Source organism: Pseudophryne corroboree, chromosome 2 (genome assembly GCF_028390025.1).
Source record: "Pseudophryne corroboree isolate aPseCor3 chromosome 2, aPseCor3.hap2, whole genome shotgun sequence".
In the NCBI taxonomy this organism is placed as follows: Eukaryota; Metazoa; Chordata; class Amphibia; order Anura; family Myobatrachidae; genus Pseudophryne; species Pseudophryne corroboree.
This window is the reverse complement of record NC_086445.1, coordinates 1,022,152,934-1,022,171,344: the sequence shown is the minus strand read 5'-3', so window position 1 is coordinate 1,022,171,344 and position 18,411 is coordinate 1,022,152,934. Positions and strand designations below refer to the sequence as shown.

The 18,411-nt window shown below is 46.6% G+C and overlaps 1 protein-coding gene across 1 annotated transcript in view; it reads left to right on the top strand.

Moving 5' to 3' along the window:
• LOC135029871 (uncharacterized) overlaps positions 1-17,098 on the top strand; it is a 55,623-nt gene extending 38,525 nt beyond the window's left edge. The window contains exons 6-7 of the mRNA XM_063953887.1: positions 16,768-16,920; positions 17,034-17,098. Coding sequence (XP_063809957.1) covers positions 16,768-16,920; positions 17,034-17,098 — 218 coding nt within the window. The remainder of the gene's footprint in view (positions 1-16,767; positions 16,921-17,033) is intronic.
• Positions 17,099-18,411: the final 1,313 nt, after the last annotated feature.

Here is an 18,411-nt window from a genome sequence, read left to right as displayed (position 1 = left end):
TGTATTTGCTACTCTTGCATGGCAGCGTGGTTTGTTCCAAACACAAAGTTACTTGCTTTCTGCTTTTCTTCCAAATCAGAACCAAACTCAGAGTCTCAGAAAGATTTTCTTTTTAAAAACAACACAGAAATAACAAAAAAAATCAGTGTTTTTACTCTGGTTGGGTACAAGTTTTTGTTTTTATTAAACTTAAGATTTTTTTCTTTATATGCTGAGCAAACTGCTATGGCATTATACGCTTACTTTATGACAATTATTTCAAGAATGTTTATACTTAAAAACCAGTATGACCAGTTTACAAAGTACAATTGAGAGTGGGATGAGCCTCGATTTCCTCAGCGACACCAACATTTCCCAGGCAGATGGAGGAGCTAGATGTGGCAAGCGTGTTTCTATGTAAATACGGAGAAGTGGATTCTTTTGAATACAACATTTGTTTTGTGGAGTAATATTATTAAAATGAGATTATGGGGGAGAATTATAAAAGTTTTGAGAGAGCTAAAGAGATAAAGTACCAATCAATCAGCTTCTAGTTGTTATTTTTCACACACAGCCTTGTAACATGACATGAGCTGATTGGTTAGTACTTTATCTCTCTTTCCACTTTATCACGCTCCAAACTTTGATAAATCTCCCCCAAAGGAGCTTTCCTGAGGAGAAAAGGAGTCCGGACCTTTTCATAGCAGGTTTTTACCATCTTCCTCCCTGTCCCCCACCTCCGTCTCAGTGCTGCCATATATGAAGGGCTGCCTATTTAATGTGTCTTTTGTAAATGTTTTATTGTTATTACCATTGTTGTACCCCTTTTTTGGTTTATTTATCCTTTTTTTTAAATAATTTTGGTCTCCGAACTTTTTTTTCTCACTCTGACCAGGATTGGAAAAGATACCTTTTTATGGGTGTTCCAGTTTATTCTACTGTGAGTTGGGGTACGCCCTGCTTGTCTAAATTCTGAAAAGATACCTTTATATGTCTATTCCAGTTTATGGAATTGTGAGTTGGGGTACCTTGCCTTACTAAGAAATCTTAAATATACCTTTATATGCTTCCACCTGAATGGAATACTGTGGGTTTGGGTACACTGGGGCAGATTTATTAAGCTCGGTGAAGTGATAAAGTGGAAGGTGATAAAGCACCAGCCAATCAAATCCTAACTGCCATGTTACAGGATGGGTTTGAAAAATGACAGTTAGGAGCTGATTGGCTGGTGCTTTATCACCTTCCACTTTATCACTTCTCCAAGCTTAATAAATCTTCCCCACAGTCCCTATTCAAAAGACCTGAAAAGATCCCTTTATAGCAGGGCTGGCCAAACCGGTCCTCGAGATCTACCAACGGTTCAAGTTTTCTAGGCCTCCTGGAGATCTGTAGAATTGTCAGTTAGGAATGAATGCAGCGCATCTTAATTAGTAATGACTACACCTGTGCACCAGCTAGGAGGTCTGGAAAATGTGAACTGTTGGTAGATCTCGAGGACTGGTTTGGCCAGCCCTGCTTTATAGCATACTTATTAGAGGCGGAACTACCGGCAGTGCAGGCAGTGCACTGCACTGGGGCCCGCCTCTGTCCAGGGGCCCAAGCATGTAATGAGTCAAACTGACTCATTACATGCAGCTGTGCGCTGCAGGCAACCGCTGCCCGCAGCGCACAGCCGCCCGGAGATAGGAGCTGAGCAGCGGTACAGACGGGGGAAGGAGGAGGGAGCCGGAGGACGGAGCCGCAGCAGCGCTTTGTTACTGGTGGAGGCGCTGCTGCTGCTGCTCCTCTGCTTCCCTATAGGCTGTCTTCCGAGAACAGCCTATAGGGAAGCAGAGGGGCAGCAGCAGCAGCGCCTCCACCAGTAACAAAGCGCTGCTGCGGCTCCGTCCTCCGGCTCCCTCCTCCACCTCCTCTACTGCCCGGGAATCGTCGTCTGACGCAGCTGCACCGAGGAGCCTGAGGGTAAGTATAATTCTTCTTTCTTTCTTTCTTTCTTTCTTTCTTTCTTTCTTTCTTTCTTTCTTTCTTTCTTTCTTTCTTTCTTTATTTTTCTTTCCTTCTTTCTTTCTTGGGCCTGCCTGCCGCAATGTGTAAAAAGGGGGGACTACCTGCCGCAATGTGTAAAAAGGGGGGACTGCCTGCCGCACTGTGTAAAAAGGGGGGACTGCCTGCCGCAATGTGTAAAAAGGGGGGACTACCTGCCGCAATGTGTAAAAAGGGGGGACTGCCTGCCGCAATGTGTAAAAAGGGGGGACTGCCTGCCGCAATGTGTAAAAAGGGGGGACTACCTGCCGCAATGTGTAAAAAGGGGGGACTGCCTGCCGCACTGTTTAAAAAGGGGGGACTGCCTGCCGCACTGTGTAAAAAGGGGGGACTGCCTGCCGCAATGTGTAAAAAGGGGGGACTACCTGCCGCAATGTGTAAAAAGGGGGGACTGCCTGCCGCACTGTGTAAAAAGGGGGGACTACCTGCCGCAATGTGTAAAAAGGGGGGACTGCCTGCCGCAATGTGTAAAAAGGGGGGACTACCTGCCGCAATGTGTAAAAATGGGGGACTGCCTGCCGCTATGTGTAAAAAGGGGTAATCTGCCCGACGCAATGTGTAAAAATGGGGGACTGCCTGCCACTATGTGTAAAAAGGGGAATCTGCCTGCCGTAATGTGTAAAAATGGGGACGCTGTCTGCCGTAATGTGTAACAAGGGCACGCTGTCTGCCGTAATGTGTAAAAAGGGCACGCTGTCTGCCGTAATGTGTAACAAGGGCACGCGGTCTGCCGTTATGTGTAAAAAGGGGTAATCTGCCCGACGCTATGTGTAAAAATGGGGAATCTGCCTGCCGTAATGTGTAAAAAAGGGGGGCTGCCTGACGCTATGTGTAAAAATGGGGAATCTGCCTGCTGCTATGTGTAAAAAGGAGGAATCTGCCTGCCGTAATGTGTAAAAATGGGGACGCTGTCTGCCGTAATGTGTAACAAGGGCACGCTGTCTGCCGTAATGTGTAACAAGGGCACGCTGTCTACCGTAATGTGTAAAAAGGGCACGCTGTCTGCCGTAATGTGTAACAAGGGCACGCGGTCTGCCGTTATGTGTAAAAAGGGCACGCTGTCTGCCGTTATGTGTAAAAAGGGCACGCTGTCTGCTGTAATGTGTAAAAAGAGGAATCTGTTCGCTGTAAGGTGTAAAAGGGTCTCTACCTGGTGTAGTGGTGCTACTGTGCGGCGTAATTTGAATAATGGAGACTACTGTGTTGGTATTATTTTGTGGCCACACCCCTTCCCCACGAAGCCACGCCACTATGTATTTTTGCGCGCGCCTACGGCGCGCACTGCCCCCGGGGTGGACTTGGATGGGGGGGGGGGGCCCAAAGCATTTTGTCGCACCTGGGCCCACCGCTTGCTTGTTCCGCCACTGATACTTACCTACTTCCTGGCTGCTCTCTCACCATACATAAAGAAGTACCGTATATACTCAAGTATAAGCCGACTTTTTCAGCACTTTTATTTGTGCTGAAAAAGCCACCTCGGCTTATACTCGAGTGAGTGGCAGTGCATAGTGACAGGCAGAGCAGTGTGAAGGAGGGACATGGAGCGCACAGCGCGCGCCTCTCCTGTGTCCCTCCTGCATCTTCGGGGGCAGCGGCGGTTCTATTAAAGGAAGTACCCATTCGTGACCTCTGATCACGAATCGGCACTTCCTTTAATAGACCCGCCGCAGCCGCCGGAGATGCAGGAGGGACACAGGAGAGGCGCGCGCTGTGCACTCCGTGTCCCTCCTTCAGTAGACAGCGCGGGATCGACGGCGGGGTAAGTAACAGGCACCGGGGGAGCATATTTGGCACTTCGGGAGGGGGCATATGTGGCAGCATGAGGGGCATATGTGGCAACATGAGGGGTATATGTGGCAGCATGAGGGTGGCGCATTGTCAGTTTTATTTTCCAGGGCTTTAGTTAGCCAACATCCTTATTGTCCTAAACACGAATTACGTCCATCATTTGGATTCAAATATTTCTGTGAACTCCAGCGGATTGTGTTTATATCACAGATACTCCCAGTGGAATTTATTTACATCCTATACCTCTGGATCCAACTCCATGTGCGATACACTGAAGTCCAGTAGATCAACTCTGCACTTTAAAGTATTCTTAGTGGAGTTTATTACAAGAAGTCCGAGTGGACGAAACGCGTAGGGTTTATCAATTATTGTACACTATCCCTTTGCTTCGATATTCCTCCGAGAGCTCACACCGTTAAGGTGAGGAGGGTTATCCTGTAACACCTAAAGCAATTCGACGTGTGTCCATATAATTGTTATCTTATGTTTTAGAATATGTCAGTTTTATGACTATAGATTAAATATTCTTTTATATTAAGAATTCTTGTAACTAAATTCCTTTTTTTGTCGGGTGATTTCTTTGGTGAGAGGGTTTCTCTATAGGCCCCAATCAGGAACTTCCTTAAGGGGAAAAGATTTCAAGAGAAGTCCCGCCCTTGAAGCTGGAATCAATCAATTTTTCTACACTCTATATCTACTCTATATCTATAGAGATATATTGTACAGGTCAAGTATCCCTTATCCAGAATGCTTGGGACCAGGAGCATTAGACGGGTCCCGGAGGTCCGCGGTGGGTCTGTCACATTGGTGGTGGTGGTGGTGGGGGTGGTCCCGGGGGTCAGCAGCACTTCGGCAGGGGGATCCCGGGGGTCCACGGTGGGTCCTTGCAGTAGTGACGGTGAGGGAATGGCTGTAAAGTCAATCCCCCGGCCCACATGTTTGTGATTGGCCACAGACTCCAGTGATGTCATGACGCCGGCACACCTCATTACGTTACTACAGGGCTGAAATATTACATTTTTCGGAATATTTTGGTTAATGGGTATCCATATATATATACTAATACGGAAACCCCCCTCAGTAAATCCTGCGTTTGCCCCGGCTGTGATAGGTAAGTTGAGGGAGATTGAGTAAGAGAGAGAAAGTGTGTGTGTGTGTGTGTGTGTGTGTGTGTGTGTGTGTGTGTGTGTGTGTGTGTGTGTGTGTACGGGTATGTGTGTATCTGTGTGTGTGGTCATTATGTGTAAGCGGTGCGGCGCTAATATTGGAGGCATGTATAAGCGCCACCGCTACTGTTCACATGATTTATTTATTTCTCATACGTCCTAGAGGATGATGGGGACTCCAAAAGGACCATGGGGTATAGACGGGATCCGCAGGAGACATGGGCACACTATAAGACTTTGAATTGGTGTGAACTGGCTCCTCCCTCTATGCCCCCATCCAGACTTCAGTTAGATTCTGTGCCCAGAGAGACTAAACACACACTAGGGGAGCTCTCCTGAGTTTCTCTGAAAATACTTTATGTTAGGTTTATTATTTTCAGGGAGACCTGCTGGCTACAGGCTCCCTGCATCGTGGGAGTGAGGAGAGAGAAGCAGACCTACTTCTTCTGAGTTCAAGGGCTCTGCTTCTTAGGCTACTGGACACCATTAGCTTCAGAGGATCTGATCACTTGGTTCGCCTAGCTACTCGTTCCCGGAGTCACACCTCTCAAAAAGCCAGAAGAAAGAAGCCGGGTGAGTATTAGAAGAACAGAAGACTTCAGTGACGGTAGAAGACTTCAGAGTCTCGGAGGTAACGCGCAGCGGTCGTGCTGCGCGCCATTGTTCCCACAAGGGGGGGGCACCCTGGGCGGCCATATACCTCATAAAATAAGCCTGGCAAAGATGTATACAGTGCATAGGCACTGTATACGAACCCCTGCCAGTATAAAAATGTAGAAAGATAGCGGGGCTGAAGCGCGCCGCGAAGGGGGCGTGGCTTAGCCCTCACAACTCTATACAGCGCCATTTTCTCCTCACAGAGATGCTGGGCCCGCCAAAACACTGTTAAACACCTAACAGTGTAAAATGTGGGGGGGCACAGTTATTTAGTGCAATATAGGTTTAACCATGAAGCACTATAGATATGTATATATAATGAGCGTGTGTACAAGGAGTTGGTTAGTGTTTCTGTGTTTTCCCTGTCAGAAATCTGCCCATTTTAGCAATGTTGGTGGGTGTTTGGTACACTTGTGTCGACATGTGAGTGCTCTACCATAAACAGATATGGGAATCCCTCTGTCGGAATTGTCGACTCCAGATGGTACTTGATTCATGAAATTAAGTGTCAGCATGTCAGTAATTGTAAGCTTTTCCAAAGCAAACACTGTTTGGGGAACACAGACGTATGTGGGTGACCCTGTCGGCACCAACTATTGGGACTGGGTGTAAAATAATATATAAAACCTATACCTGTCTGTGTATATATATGTATGGTACGTTTGCAGTGAGCTGTAGCTCGAGCACAGACGTGATAGTATTTGTGGGAAGTCCTAGTGAAATTAGGTATATGTTTCCCTCAGACCCCTCAGGGTCACAAAAATGTTATTTTGCCCAGTTACTTACTACTCCCTGTTGTCGACACGAATACTATGTTCTATGTCGGCCATAATGTTTCCTGATTAGATCCACAACTTTGGCATTCTGTACATGTTCATACACATTCAGAACACATTAATGTCACTAGGGACCCTGCTGTTCCTAACAGATTGCATATATATTATATATATGAGATGTGTATATATAGATATATGTGTGTATATGTGTATTCAAATGTGTACATTTATATTTCAATTTATTATGAATGCTGAAGTAAAGTTATTCCTTCTCATGTGCTGGTCGCTCTGTTGATGAAGCTCTAGGTCAGCCGTGACAAGATGGTCTCAAATCCTCACGAGGAGCCCGAGTGTTTATTCTTCTCCCGCAGTGGATAGAATAAAGTGAATGTCAACCCCTGGTCTGCACGGGGCCCTGTCACAACGGATCGTATACAGGAAGCTAAGTGATATTTTAATTATATGCTTTGATGATATTTGCATTACATACGCATGGGGGAGTGCTTGTATTCAGAAATGGTCGGTTACCTTGTTATCCGATATAATTATCCTGGGGAGAAATGTGATATTCCTGGGGTCTTATCTAGAACATTGCAGCTTGCTGCCATGCGACTACAAGAGGTAGGCACTGACTCCGAGAAATACTGGAGTATCTTCCCTATGAAGGGATAATCTGGTTTGGGGATGACTTGGTTAAGTTGATCTCGGCAGATACCACTGGTAAGTCTACCTTCTTGTGTTAGGTTCCATCACAACGGTTGGTGACGCATTTTTTGTGTGATGCAGTCATTTTGACCGGTTGGATACCGTTTTTATTCCCTTTCTTTGTAGGTAGAGGGAGGTGAATAGGTAAGAGGTCTACAGCCTTTTCAACTTCGCAGAACCTGATATCGTCCTCTGTTTCTACCACATCCACCGCAGGTCGCTGGGTCTATCTTGCTGGAGCCCACACCGGTGGGAACTCGTCTAATACTCTTCAGTCAGTCCTGGAAGGGACTTGACACAGTGAGTTAAGAATAGAGTCCAAAAGGGGACATACTCAAGTTTTCCAAATGAATCCCCTCACTGAATTTTCAAATAGATCTTACCGATTCTCCTCTGGAGAGGTAGTATGCGACGCCATACAAGAGTTGGGTCAGGATCAGGACATTGTCCTGCTGTCCCTGTCACAAAAAAAAAAAAAAAAAAGCTGTTCTTCAAGCTTTTTCATGCCTCTGAGCCCGGACAGCTCGGTCAGAACAATCCCAAAAAAGATTTCTACTAAAGAAATTGAACTACAAGATTGAATCTCTCAGGACAGGGATTTCCAACCTGTAAAAGAAGAAAGAGGGTTTAAATGCGGTGTCATCTGCATTAAGCTTACCTGATTTTGCTATTCAGGATTGTCATTGCCATTTCACTAGAGTGAGGGCAGTATGATGGTTTTCCTTCTATAGTAAGAGCCATTATTATTCTGTACTGGGACGCTCTCCTGACTACGGTGAGGTCAAGAAACAAGTGGTACAATTCGTTGTTTCTCTCTGACAGTTCTTCAACACAAAGAATCGCTGTTGATCCCAACGACGCAGAGGTCGGAGTTGGGAATAAGATTAGATACTGATCTGTTAAGAGTTTGTTTTTTCCTGTGGAAAGAGATCTGATGATCCAGAGTCGGATCAGATTTGCAACAGTGTAAACCCGTCGATACGTTCCGTTGATGCAGAAGATGGTTGCGGCCTACGAGGCCATTCGGTGAGCAGGTCAAATGCCAGAGTTGTTTTGCGGGACCAGTTGGACATGTGGTGTCACAACTGAGGGTTTAGGCTGACGGGAGGAAGCCTCAGTTGTAGGGGCTGAGATGAAATTAAACTTGGGAGGTTTAATCAGACCCCTGGACATGTAAGTGCAGAATGATTACCCGAAGGTGTGACCATGACAACCAAGTTAAAATTCAAAATAAAAGTTTATTAACAGACTCCGTGAAACAACAAGCAGCATTCAAGGTTTAGCAATTGACAGTGGCAAATAACACAGTTCCTGGAACACGTAACCATAGAAGTTATCACAGAGCACTGGTAGGTTAGAACAGATGTTAAAGTCCTTTGATGGAAAAACCTTACCAGGCCTGGTTGTAGTAGTGGAGATAGCCGAGGAACATGCCAGTAGTTGTAACAGGTGAATCTGGTAACTTGAGTAAGCTGCTGTATCAGCTGGATGGAACCAGCCAGGTGGTAAGACACGGAGTGGATGCTGAGTGGAATCAGCCAGGTGATGAAACACAGAGTGGCTGCTGAATGGAATCAGCCAGGTACTAAAGTCACGGAGTGGATGCTGGATGGAACCAGGTGATGAAACACAGAGTGGATGATGTGAGATGCTAGGGAGCGTAGAAACAGAATAGCTGATAGATGATTACCGGTGGTAGTGGATACTGCTGGTAAGATAGGATCCGCTGGATCAGCACCGGTGTTTTGTAGAAGCTGGAATCAGTTGAAAGCTGGCTGCTGGAAGCAGATAGTAGATAGCTGGAAACTGGACAGCCACGGAGGACTGTAGAGTCAGGCTGCTCCGCAGGATGGAAAGCAGGTGTTGGTCTATTTGTGGATGCTGGAGACAGGAACTGGAACCTGGAGAAACAAGCCACAGGAGAGAGAGACTGAAACAAGGTATGACATTCAAAGCACTGACATCTATCTGGCCCAGACACAGGATACTTATACCTGCAGCTATGCAGGCATTGGCTGGGCAATTATGCAGATTTCCAGGGACGGTGGATTGAAGGAATTGGAGCATGTGATCAAATCCAACATGGCTGCGCCCATGTTGGAACTTGGAGGGAAAACTGGTTTGAAATAGAATATCTAAACATAGTGATAATGGCGGCGCCGGCCGCAGAGGACAGGAGACGCCAGATGAAAATTACATGCTGAGACACGTGGAGGACAGCGGAGGCCGTGGCAGGTATGATGCACCACTCTGATAACCTGCAGCAATAACACAGGAACGGCGGCGGAGGCCGCAGAGGACGGGAGACGCCATGTTGGATTAAACATGGCGCCGCTGTGGTAGTGTCTCAGAATGACAGGAGGGATGTGCAGAGTGTTGACACAGATGAAATCCGGACTTGGAACGCTGGGCCAGTCTCAGAAGACACCTAGATGGCAGGTAATGGCGTCCAGATACCCGTATCGTGACATGTGGTCCGGGTCTTACCTGCACATGCACCGGAAAATAATCCTGTTTTCCAGGACCAGGATATATTTCCTGTGGTGGCTTCACAGTTCTCACCTCCTAGAGGGCCGAAGGTTCCGGATCCAGGATTAGATCCTGGTGTCCATGGATACAAGTCTCCGAGGCTAGGGAGCAGTCTTTCCAGGGGAAGAATTTTCCAGGGGGAAAGGTCAAGGCGTGAAGCTTGTCTGCAATAAGTTTTCTTGAATTAAGAGCTATTTACGGAACATCTTCTTCGTGTTCTGCCCGTCTTAATTCTGCCGGACGACTGAACAGCAGTGGCGTAAGTAATCCGCTAGGGCGGAACGAGGAGCAAAGCGGAAATGGTAGAAGCCGCAAAAGTTTCCGATGAGCGGAAGGTATGTAAACGCTCTATTAGAGGTCGTCGTTCCAGGTGAAGACAACAGAGAAATAGACTTCCTCAGCAGACACGATCTCCATCCAGGAGAGTGGGGTCTTCATCAAGAAGTTTTCACAGAAGTGACAAGTCTTTGGGGAATTCCTCGATTAGACATGATGGTGTCTCGCCTCAACAAAAAACTTCAGGGATATTGTTCCAGGTCAAGGGACACTCAAGCTATAGCAGTGGATGCTCTCGTGACACCTTGGGTGTTTCAGTCGGTCTATGTGTTCCCTTCACTTTCACTCTTTCCGAAGGTGATAAACATAAGAAAAACAAAGGTTCAGGCGATCCTCATTGTTCCGGTCTAGCCAAGGAGGGCTTGGTATCCAGATCTTCAAGACTTACTCATAGAAGATCCCTGGCCACTTCCTCTACGAGAGGACCTGTTACAGCAAGGACCAGGCATGTGTCAAGACTTACCAGGGCTGCGTTTGACGGCTTGGCGGTTGAACGCCATATCCTAGCCTGGAAGGGTATTGCCGGTGAAGTAATTCCCACATTGCTTCAGGCTAGGAAAGAAGTAACGGCGAAACTTTACCACCATATTTGGAGGAAGTATGTGTCTTGGTGTGAATCCAAGAAGGCTCCTACGGAAGAATTTCAGCTGGGTCATTTTCTCCATTTTTTGCAAGCAGGTGTGGATGCAGGCCTAAAGTTAGGCTCCATTAAAGTGCAGATTTTGGCCTTATCAATTTTCTTTCAAAAAGAATTGGCTACCTTTTCAGAAGGTCAGACTTTCGTGAAAGGAGTGCTGCACATCCAACCTCCATTTGTGCCCACAGTGGCACCATGGGACCTTAACGTTGTGTTGCAGTTTCTTATGTCACACTGGTTGGAACCTTTACAAAAGGTTGGGTAAAACATTTCTTACTTGGAAAGCGGTCATGCGATTGGCCTTGGCGTCCGCAAGGCGGGTGTCGGTATTGGCGGCTTTGTCTCACAAGAGCCCCTATCTGATCTTCCATATGGATGGAGCAGAATTGAGAACTCGACAACAATTTCTGCCAAAAAGTGGTTTCTGCGTTTCACAGGAACCAGCCTATTGTAGTGCCTGGGGCTACTTAAGGCTTGGCTGATTTGAAGTCTCTAGATGTAGTCAGAGCTTTGAATATTTATGTCGCCAGAACAGCTCAGATTGGGGAAACAGACGCTCTGTTTATCCTGTATGCTCCAAACAATGGTGGGGCCCCTACTTCTAAGCAGACTGTTGCACGCTGGATCTGTGATACGATTCGGCATGCTCATTCTACGGCTGGATTGCCGGTACCGAAGTCGGTGAAGTCCCATTCTACCAGGAAGGTGGGCTCTTCTTGGGGCAGATGCCCGAGGAGTTTCGGTGGTTCAACTTTGCCGAGCAGCTAATTGGTCGGGTTCAAACACTTTTGCTAAGTTCTACAAGTTTGATACCCTGGCTGATGAGGACCTCATGTTTGCTCAATCGGTGCTGCAGAGTCGTCCGCACTCTCCCGTCCGGTCTGGAGCTTTGGTATAAACCCTATGGTCCTTTTGGAGTCCCCAGCATCCTCTAGGACGTATTAGAAAATAGGATTTTAATACCTACCGGTAAATCCTTTTCTCTGAGTCCGCAGAGGATGCTGGTCGCCCGTCCCAGTGCGGACTCTATCTGCAGCTCTTGGTTGTCGTTACACTCATGTGGTGTTTCTTTTCAGTCAAGTCTGTTGCTGCTGTTGTTCATGCCATGGCATGCGGTACGTGATTACTGGTCGTGTTACACACAGGTGGTGTTACATTTTCGGTCAGCATATTGCTGTATGTTTTTTCCATGCCGTCAGCTGGTGTTCTATTGAATGCCACGTTCTGCGGCATGTTCGAGGTGTGAGCTGGTATGACACTCACCGTATTTAAACAATAAATTCTTTCCTCGAAATGTCCGTCTCCCTGGGCACAGTTTTCTAACTGAAGTCTGGAGGAGGGGCATAGAGGGAGGAGCCAGTTAACACCCATTCAAAGTCTTATAGTGTGCCCATGTCTCCTGCAGATCCTGTCTATACCCCATGGTCCTTTTGGAGTCCCCAGCATCCTCTACGGACTAAGAGAAAAGGATTTACCGGTAGGTATTAGAATCCTATTTTTTTTAAATACACATTTATTTTTTTACTTTTTTATATATATTTTTTTTAGTGGAGGGTCCTGCCTATTTTTTCAGTCCCGGGCCCCACAATTTCTGATGGCGGCCCTGTCTGTGGTATCCAAGATTCCCCCTTGGTGCTACAGTAGTTCTAGATCCCCTTATTCTACATAAACTGGGGGCTAGGTTCAGATTTCTAAAAAAATGACTTTTTTTCCAGAGTAGTTGCAACTAGTCAGTGCCTCATCTATCCTAAGCAGGGAAAGCTTTTTTGTTTCTTTTTTTTATTTCATATGCATTGGTATTATATTATTATATTGAGTTGCAAATGTCATGGAGATGTACTAAGCCTTGAAAAGTGATAAATTTCACAGAGATAAAGTACCAGCCTAACTATCATGTTACAGGCTGGGTTTGAAAAGTGACCGTTAGGAGCTGATTGGCTGGTGCATTACTTATCACCATACAATTTATCACTTTTCAAGGCTTAGTACATCTGGCCCAATCTTTTCCTCCTTTCTTATTCAGTGAGATCACAATAATGTGGCCCTATCTATAGTTTTCACTTCCATAGTTTACAGTAAATACCTATCTTGTTCGACCTTTTTAACAAAGGTCTACGTGATTAATTGACCTTTATTGACAGTGAACGCGATATCCAAAAAATGAATAGAACATTGGTGAATAGAACTAGTGAATTTGATAATGTACTTATTTTTATTTAGACTATCCAAAAACCAGTCAATAGATTTAAGATCTGCGTTCCAAATTAAAAATATATCATCTATATAATGACCGCATAGGACCAGCTTCACCCCAGGTTCCTCCCTCCTAATGTGTTCCCATAGCAACAAATCAGATTCTACTTTTACTATCGTTATCTGGCACCTTCTAGAAGATCATTGCTAGAATGTGATTGGTTGATATGGGCAACAGCTGTACTTCTATAAACCTGCCCTTAAGTATATATAGCCCCAAGTCTCCATTAATATGAGTGTGAATACCCTGCTAAAACCTGTAGCAGCGCAGTCACACCCACTCAGAGCTCTCAGGATGTCCACGCTACAGTGCTGTTGGGACCAAGACTACATTATGTAGGAGCTGTGGTGCATCTGTGGGATTAATGTTTTGGTAATGCATACATTATCCTGCCAGTAGATTGCTGGGGGACAGAATGAGAGATGGTGCAGAGAGAGCTGGGGGTGACTTAAGAAATTGACAAAGGACAGAGAGTGAGCGAGAGAGAGAGATAGGGCGGGATGTACTAACTTCTCCCGCAGCAGTATTATGGTTATCTCTGCGCTCAGAGCCGGCCCTAGCCAATTTGATGCCCTAGGCAAAATTTTGTCTGGTACCCCCTAGCTCCGCCGCTAGTTCTGCATCTGTACCTGCAACGCTCAAGTAGTGGGGCCCACCGGGGGGTTACCCTGTGGGCCAGTTCAACTCTGCACAATGCCACACAGTAATGACCATAATACATATAATTCCACACAGTAAAGGAACCTTACACATATGCCCCACATTAGTAATGCCCATAATACACATAATGCCACACAGTAATGCACCTTACACATATGCCCCACATTAGTAATGCCCATAATACACATATACTGCCACAGATACTGCCACACTTGCTGGTTATACAAAAAGATCAGTATCAAACATGTAGAAACTGTCCATTCTCTTCACTGTTCAGTGTGTTTGCTGGTGTCTGTTACTCCCGTTAACTGCATGCACTTTACTTTATACTGTGGGAGCTAAATGCTCTGCCCTCCAGTCTGATGTGTCTGAAAGTCACGCTGCACTGATGTTTCATATAGAAATAGCACAACGCAACTTACTGACCACGTTACAGTGCTAGATGGCAGGGGAATTTTACGGTATGGACTGACTAGGAAATAAAGTGTGGGGAGATCACTGCCCATGTTATGTCCCTGCAGACACCTGGGGTTTGCACAGGGATAAGGGACACACACAGGATGGCAGGGTCCCCCTCCCCCATGTGCACAAGCAGTATAGGTGATGTCAGGTTTCTGTGAAGCAGTCTTCCAAAATACACATGTGTTATCATAAGAAGCCATCCAGTAATAACCTTATATAGTCAGTAAAAATGTCACAGGTCCAGGAATTGCATTTACTGGGCTTCTGCTGTCTGTCTGAGGTCTCACAAGTCAGGGGCATTCAAGCATGTCAGAGGAAGTTTAAGGCACAGTGTGCATTTTTTTGACAAATGTAAACAGCAGTGTATACAAGTACTGATTGAATACATTTGGAAAGTAAAGGCCAGTACTCACGGCCCGATGCTGGAGAGATGTGTGCTGAGCGAACCGCTCAGCACACATCTCTCCCGGCGCTCAGCACAGCGCGATCTGTGCTGAGCGTGCGGGGGGAGACGGGGGGGCCGCTCACTTCACCCAGCGGGTGAAGTGAGTGACCCGCTAGATTGGCCTGCATGCAGGCCAATCTAGCAGCAGCGATAGCGATGCGCGGGGCTGCGCATCGCTATCGCTGAGTGGGCTACACACGGAGCGATCTTCCTGAAATTCTAAGCAATCTAGTCAGATTGCTTAGATTATCGCTCCGTGTGTACCCCCCTTAACAGTTAGTTTGCGGACTGTCCCTCTCAGCATGAGATGCTGCAGGGACATGCTTGGATGCCCCTAGACATGCTTGAATGCCCTAGGCAAATGCCTAGCCTGCCTATAGCTAAGGCCGGCTCTGTCTGCGCTCCCGGTGTTTACTCCTCATTAGTTGTTTTCCTCCTGCTGCCCGGCACTCCCCAACGCTCCCTGTAGTTTCCGCGTCACACTGGTCGTCACTGCGGTCTGCCATAATCACCGCCGCGGTCACTGATCCCTCCACAGCGGTTGTTCAGCGCTGCGCTCCCCCTGTCAGTGAGTCGAGCATGCGCAGTAGTCTCTGCTTCCTACTACTGCGACAACTGTGCATGCGCGACTCACTGACAGGGGGAGCGCAGCGCTGAACAATCGCTGTGGAGGGGTCAGTGGCCGCGGCGGTGATTATGGCAGACCGCAGTGATGATCAGCGTGACGCGGAAACTACAGGGAGAGCGTTGGGGAGCGCCAGGCAGCAGGAGGAAAACAACTAACGAGGAGTAAACACCGGGAGCGCAGAGATAACCCTAATACTGCAGCGGGAGAGGTTAGTACATCCCGCCCAGAGAGTGAAAGAGAGAGAGAGCGAGAAGGAGAAACTGTTGAGGTGAAGATTGTCATTGCTTGTCTGGTAATACATCACACCATCTGTGGATGATGCTCTGGTTACTTGTGGGGGTCATTCCGAGTTGATCGCTAGCTGAAAATGTTCGCTGCGCAGCGATGAAGCAAAAAAAACAGCACTTCTGCGCATGCGTATGTGGCGCAATGTGCACGCGCGACGTACTTTCACAACGGCCGATGTAGTTTCACACAAGGTCTAGCAAAGCTTTTCAGTCGCACTGGTGGCCGCAGACTGATTGACATGAAGTGGGCGTTTCTGGGTGTCAACTGACCGTTTTCAGGGAGTGTTCGGAAAAACGCAGGCGTGGCTGGGCGAAAGCAGGGCGTGTTTGTGACGTCAAATCCGGAACTAAACCGTCTGAAGTGATCGCAAGCGCTGAGTAAGTCTGAAGCCACTCTGAAACTGCACAAAATTATTTTGCAGCCGCTCTGCGATCCTTTCGTTCGCACTTCTGCTAAGCTAAAATACACTTCCAGTGGGCGGCGGCTTAGCGTTTGCACGGCTGCTAAAAACAGCTAGCGAGCGATCAACTCGGAATGACCACCTATATGCGCCGTTTGTTTTAATAGAGATCTTGCAATTTTTCTGGATCTCGGGCATGTGTGACAGCGCCCCCTAGGGGCTATTATGCATGGCATCAGCACTATGCAGAGCTCTGCATAATCTTATATACATTCTGCTTTGCTGTGATAAGTGGCAATGCAGGACTTCTGCACGGACGCATAGCACCTATAAGGAACTGATAAAGTATGAGAGTGTGACCTGGGCGCTCACCCTATTTGTGGTCAATTTTAGGAAACAGGAAATGGCTTTGCATGCAGAATACAATCAAGCTAAATGAAGTATAAACTGATACACAGGTCTTGCAGTCCAACGCGGACATCGATGCCGACACAGGGATCGACACAGAAGTTAGAGGGGGGCACTATGATAGATTAGAATATAAAATCCAGCAATGTATTAATGCCATTAGGGATGTGTTAGAAATACCTATACAAATAGAGGAAAATTCTTTTATGCTAACTGCAAAATCATTAGTGACATTCCCGGTTTCGGAAGAGTTGAATACCCTATTTGAAAGATCCTGGTTAAACCCAGAAGAGGTTTTTCACATCCCCAATAAAGTACTTAAGACATATCCCTTTCCTGAGGAGGATAGAAGGAGATGGGAAATTCCTCCCATAATGGACATATCGGTGTCCAGGCCATCAGGGGTAATTACATTACCTGTACCAGGCTCGGCCTCGTTAAAGGAGCCGACTGACTGCAAGATAGAGACAACTCTAAAATCCATTTACATGGCTACTGGAGCCGCCCCTAGGCCCACTATTGCATGCACTTGGGTAGCTAGGGCTATGTTAAAATGGTCAGACAAATTAATAGAAGACCATAGGGATGATGTTTTCTTGATTCTAGGTCACATAAAGGATTCGGCTAAATTCATGGTGAAAGCCATGAGGGAGATTGGGCTGACTAGAGCATCCTCCATGGCAGAAGCTGCTCGCAGAGGTCTCTGGATCCGCCAATGGAACGCAGACGCCGAATCCAAGAGGTACCTCCCCTTCGCAGGTGAGACACCGCTTGGGGACACTCTGAATACAAAGGCTACTTTGGGTAAGTCAGCTTTGCTTCCTTCCGCAGCACCACCTGTGAGAAGACGTAACTCTGCTTCTCTGATGCAGTCCCCTTGGGCTGCCAGACCGAGAAAATTCGGGAGGGCCTACTTCTGCACGAGGCTAGGCCATAGAAAGATCAGAAAGTCGGCACCCTCTACAGGTGCACGTGTTCAGAGGTTGGATTCTATTCCCTTAGCGTCCTCAGCGTGACGCGGAAGGACTCCCATGTGGGGGTCCACTGGGGGGGAATCTCATCTACATCACTACAGGGGAGCCTTAGTGATTATTATTATATCCCGGGTAATAAAAATTATTAGCCAGGGTTAGAAACTGGATTCAGGAGTTTCCCCCTGGCTGTTTGTTTAATCAGCCCTGCCAATTGTTAGGACACTGGGTTTGTCCCTGTCATATAAAAAAAAGTTTTTTTTTAAAGTGCCATCATATCTGACACTTCCGTATATGTCCAGTGGTACTGCCATTTTATATAATTCCCGACATTACTGCCATTTAATTCCAGTGATTTTGTCATTTTCTTCCAGTGATTTGGACCAATAATACCATTGATTAGAACAAATAATTCCTGTGATACTGGCTTTTAATTCTAGTGATTTTGTCATTTTCTTCCAGTGATTTGGACCAATAAATAATACCATTGATTAGAATGAATAATTCCTGTGATATTGAGGTGTTTGTGTCGCTTAGCTTAGTCACACAGCTACCTCATTGCACCTCTTTTTTTCTTTGCATCATGTGCTGTTTGGGGACTATTTTTTTGAAGTGCCATCCTGTCTGACACTGCAGTGCCACTCCTAGATGGGCCAGGTGTTTGTGTCGGCCACTTGGGTCGCTTAGCTTAGTCACACAGCTACCTCATTGCACCTCTTTTTTTCTTTGCATCATGTGCTGTTTGGGGACTATTTTTTTGAAGTGCCATCCTGCCTGACACTGCAGTGCCACTCCTAGATGGGCCAGGTGTTTGTGTCGGCCACTTGTGTCGCTTAGCTTAGTCACACAGCAACCTTGGTGCACCTCTTTTTTTCTTTGCATCATGTGCTGTTTGGGGACTATTTTTTTGAAGTGCCATCCTGTCTGACACTGCAGTGCCACTCCTAGATGGGCCAGGTGTTTGTGCTGGCCACTTGGGTCACTTAGCTTAGTCATCCAGCGACCTCGGTGCAAATTTTAGAACTAAAAATAATATTGTGAGGTGTGAGGTGTTCAGAATAGACTGGAAATGAGTGGAAATTATGGTTATTGAGGTTAATAATACTATGGGATCAAAATGACCCCCAAATGCTATGATTTAAGCTGTTTTTGAGGTTTTTTTTTAAAAAAATACCCGAATCCAAAACGCACCCGAATCCGACAAAAAATCTTAAGGGAGGTTTTGCCAAAATGCGTCCGAATCCAAAACACGACCGCGGAACCGAATCCAAAACCAAAA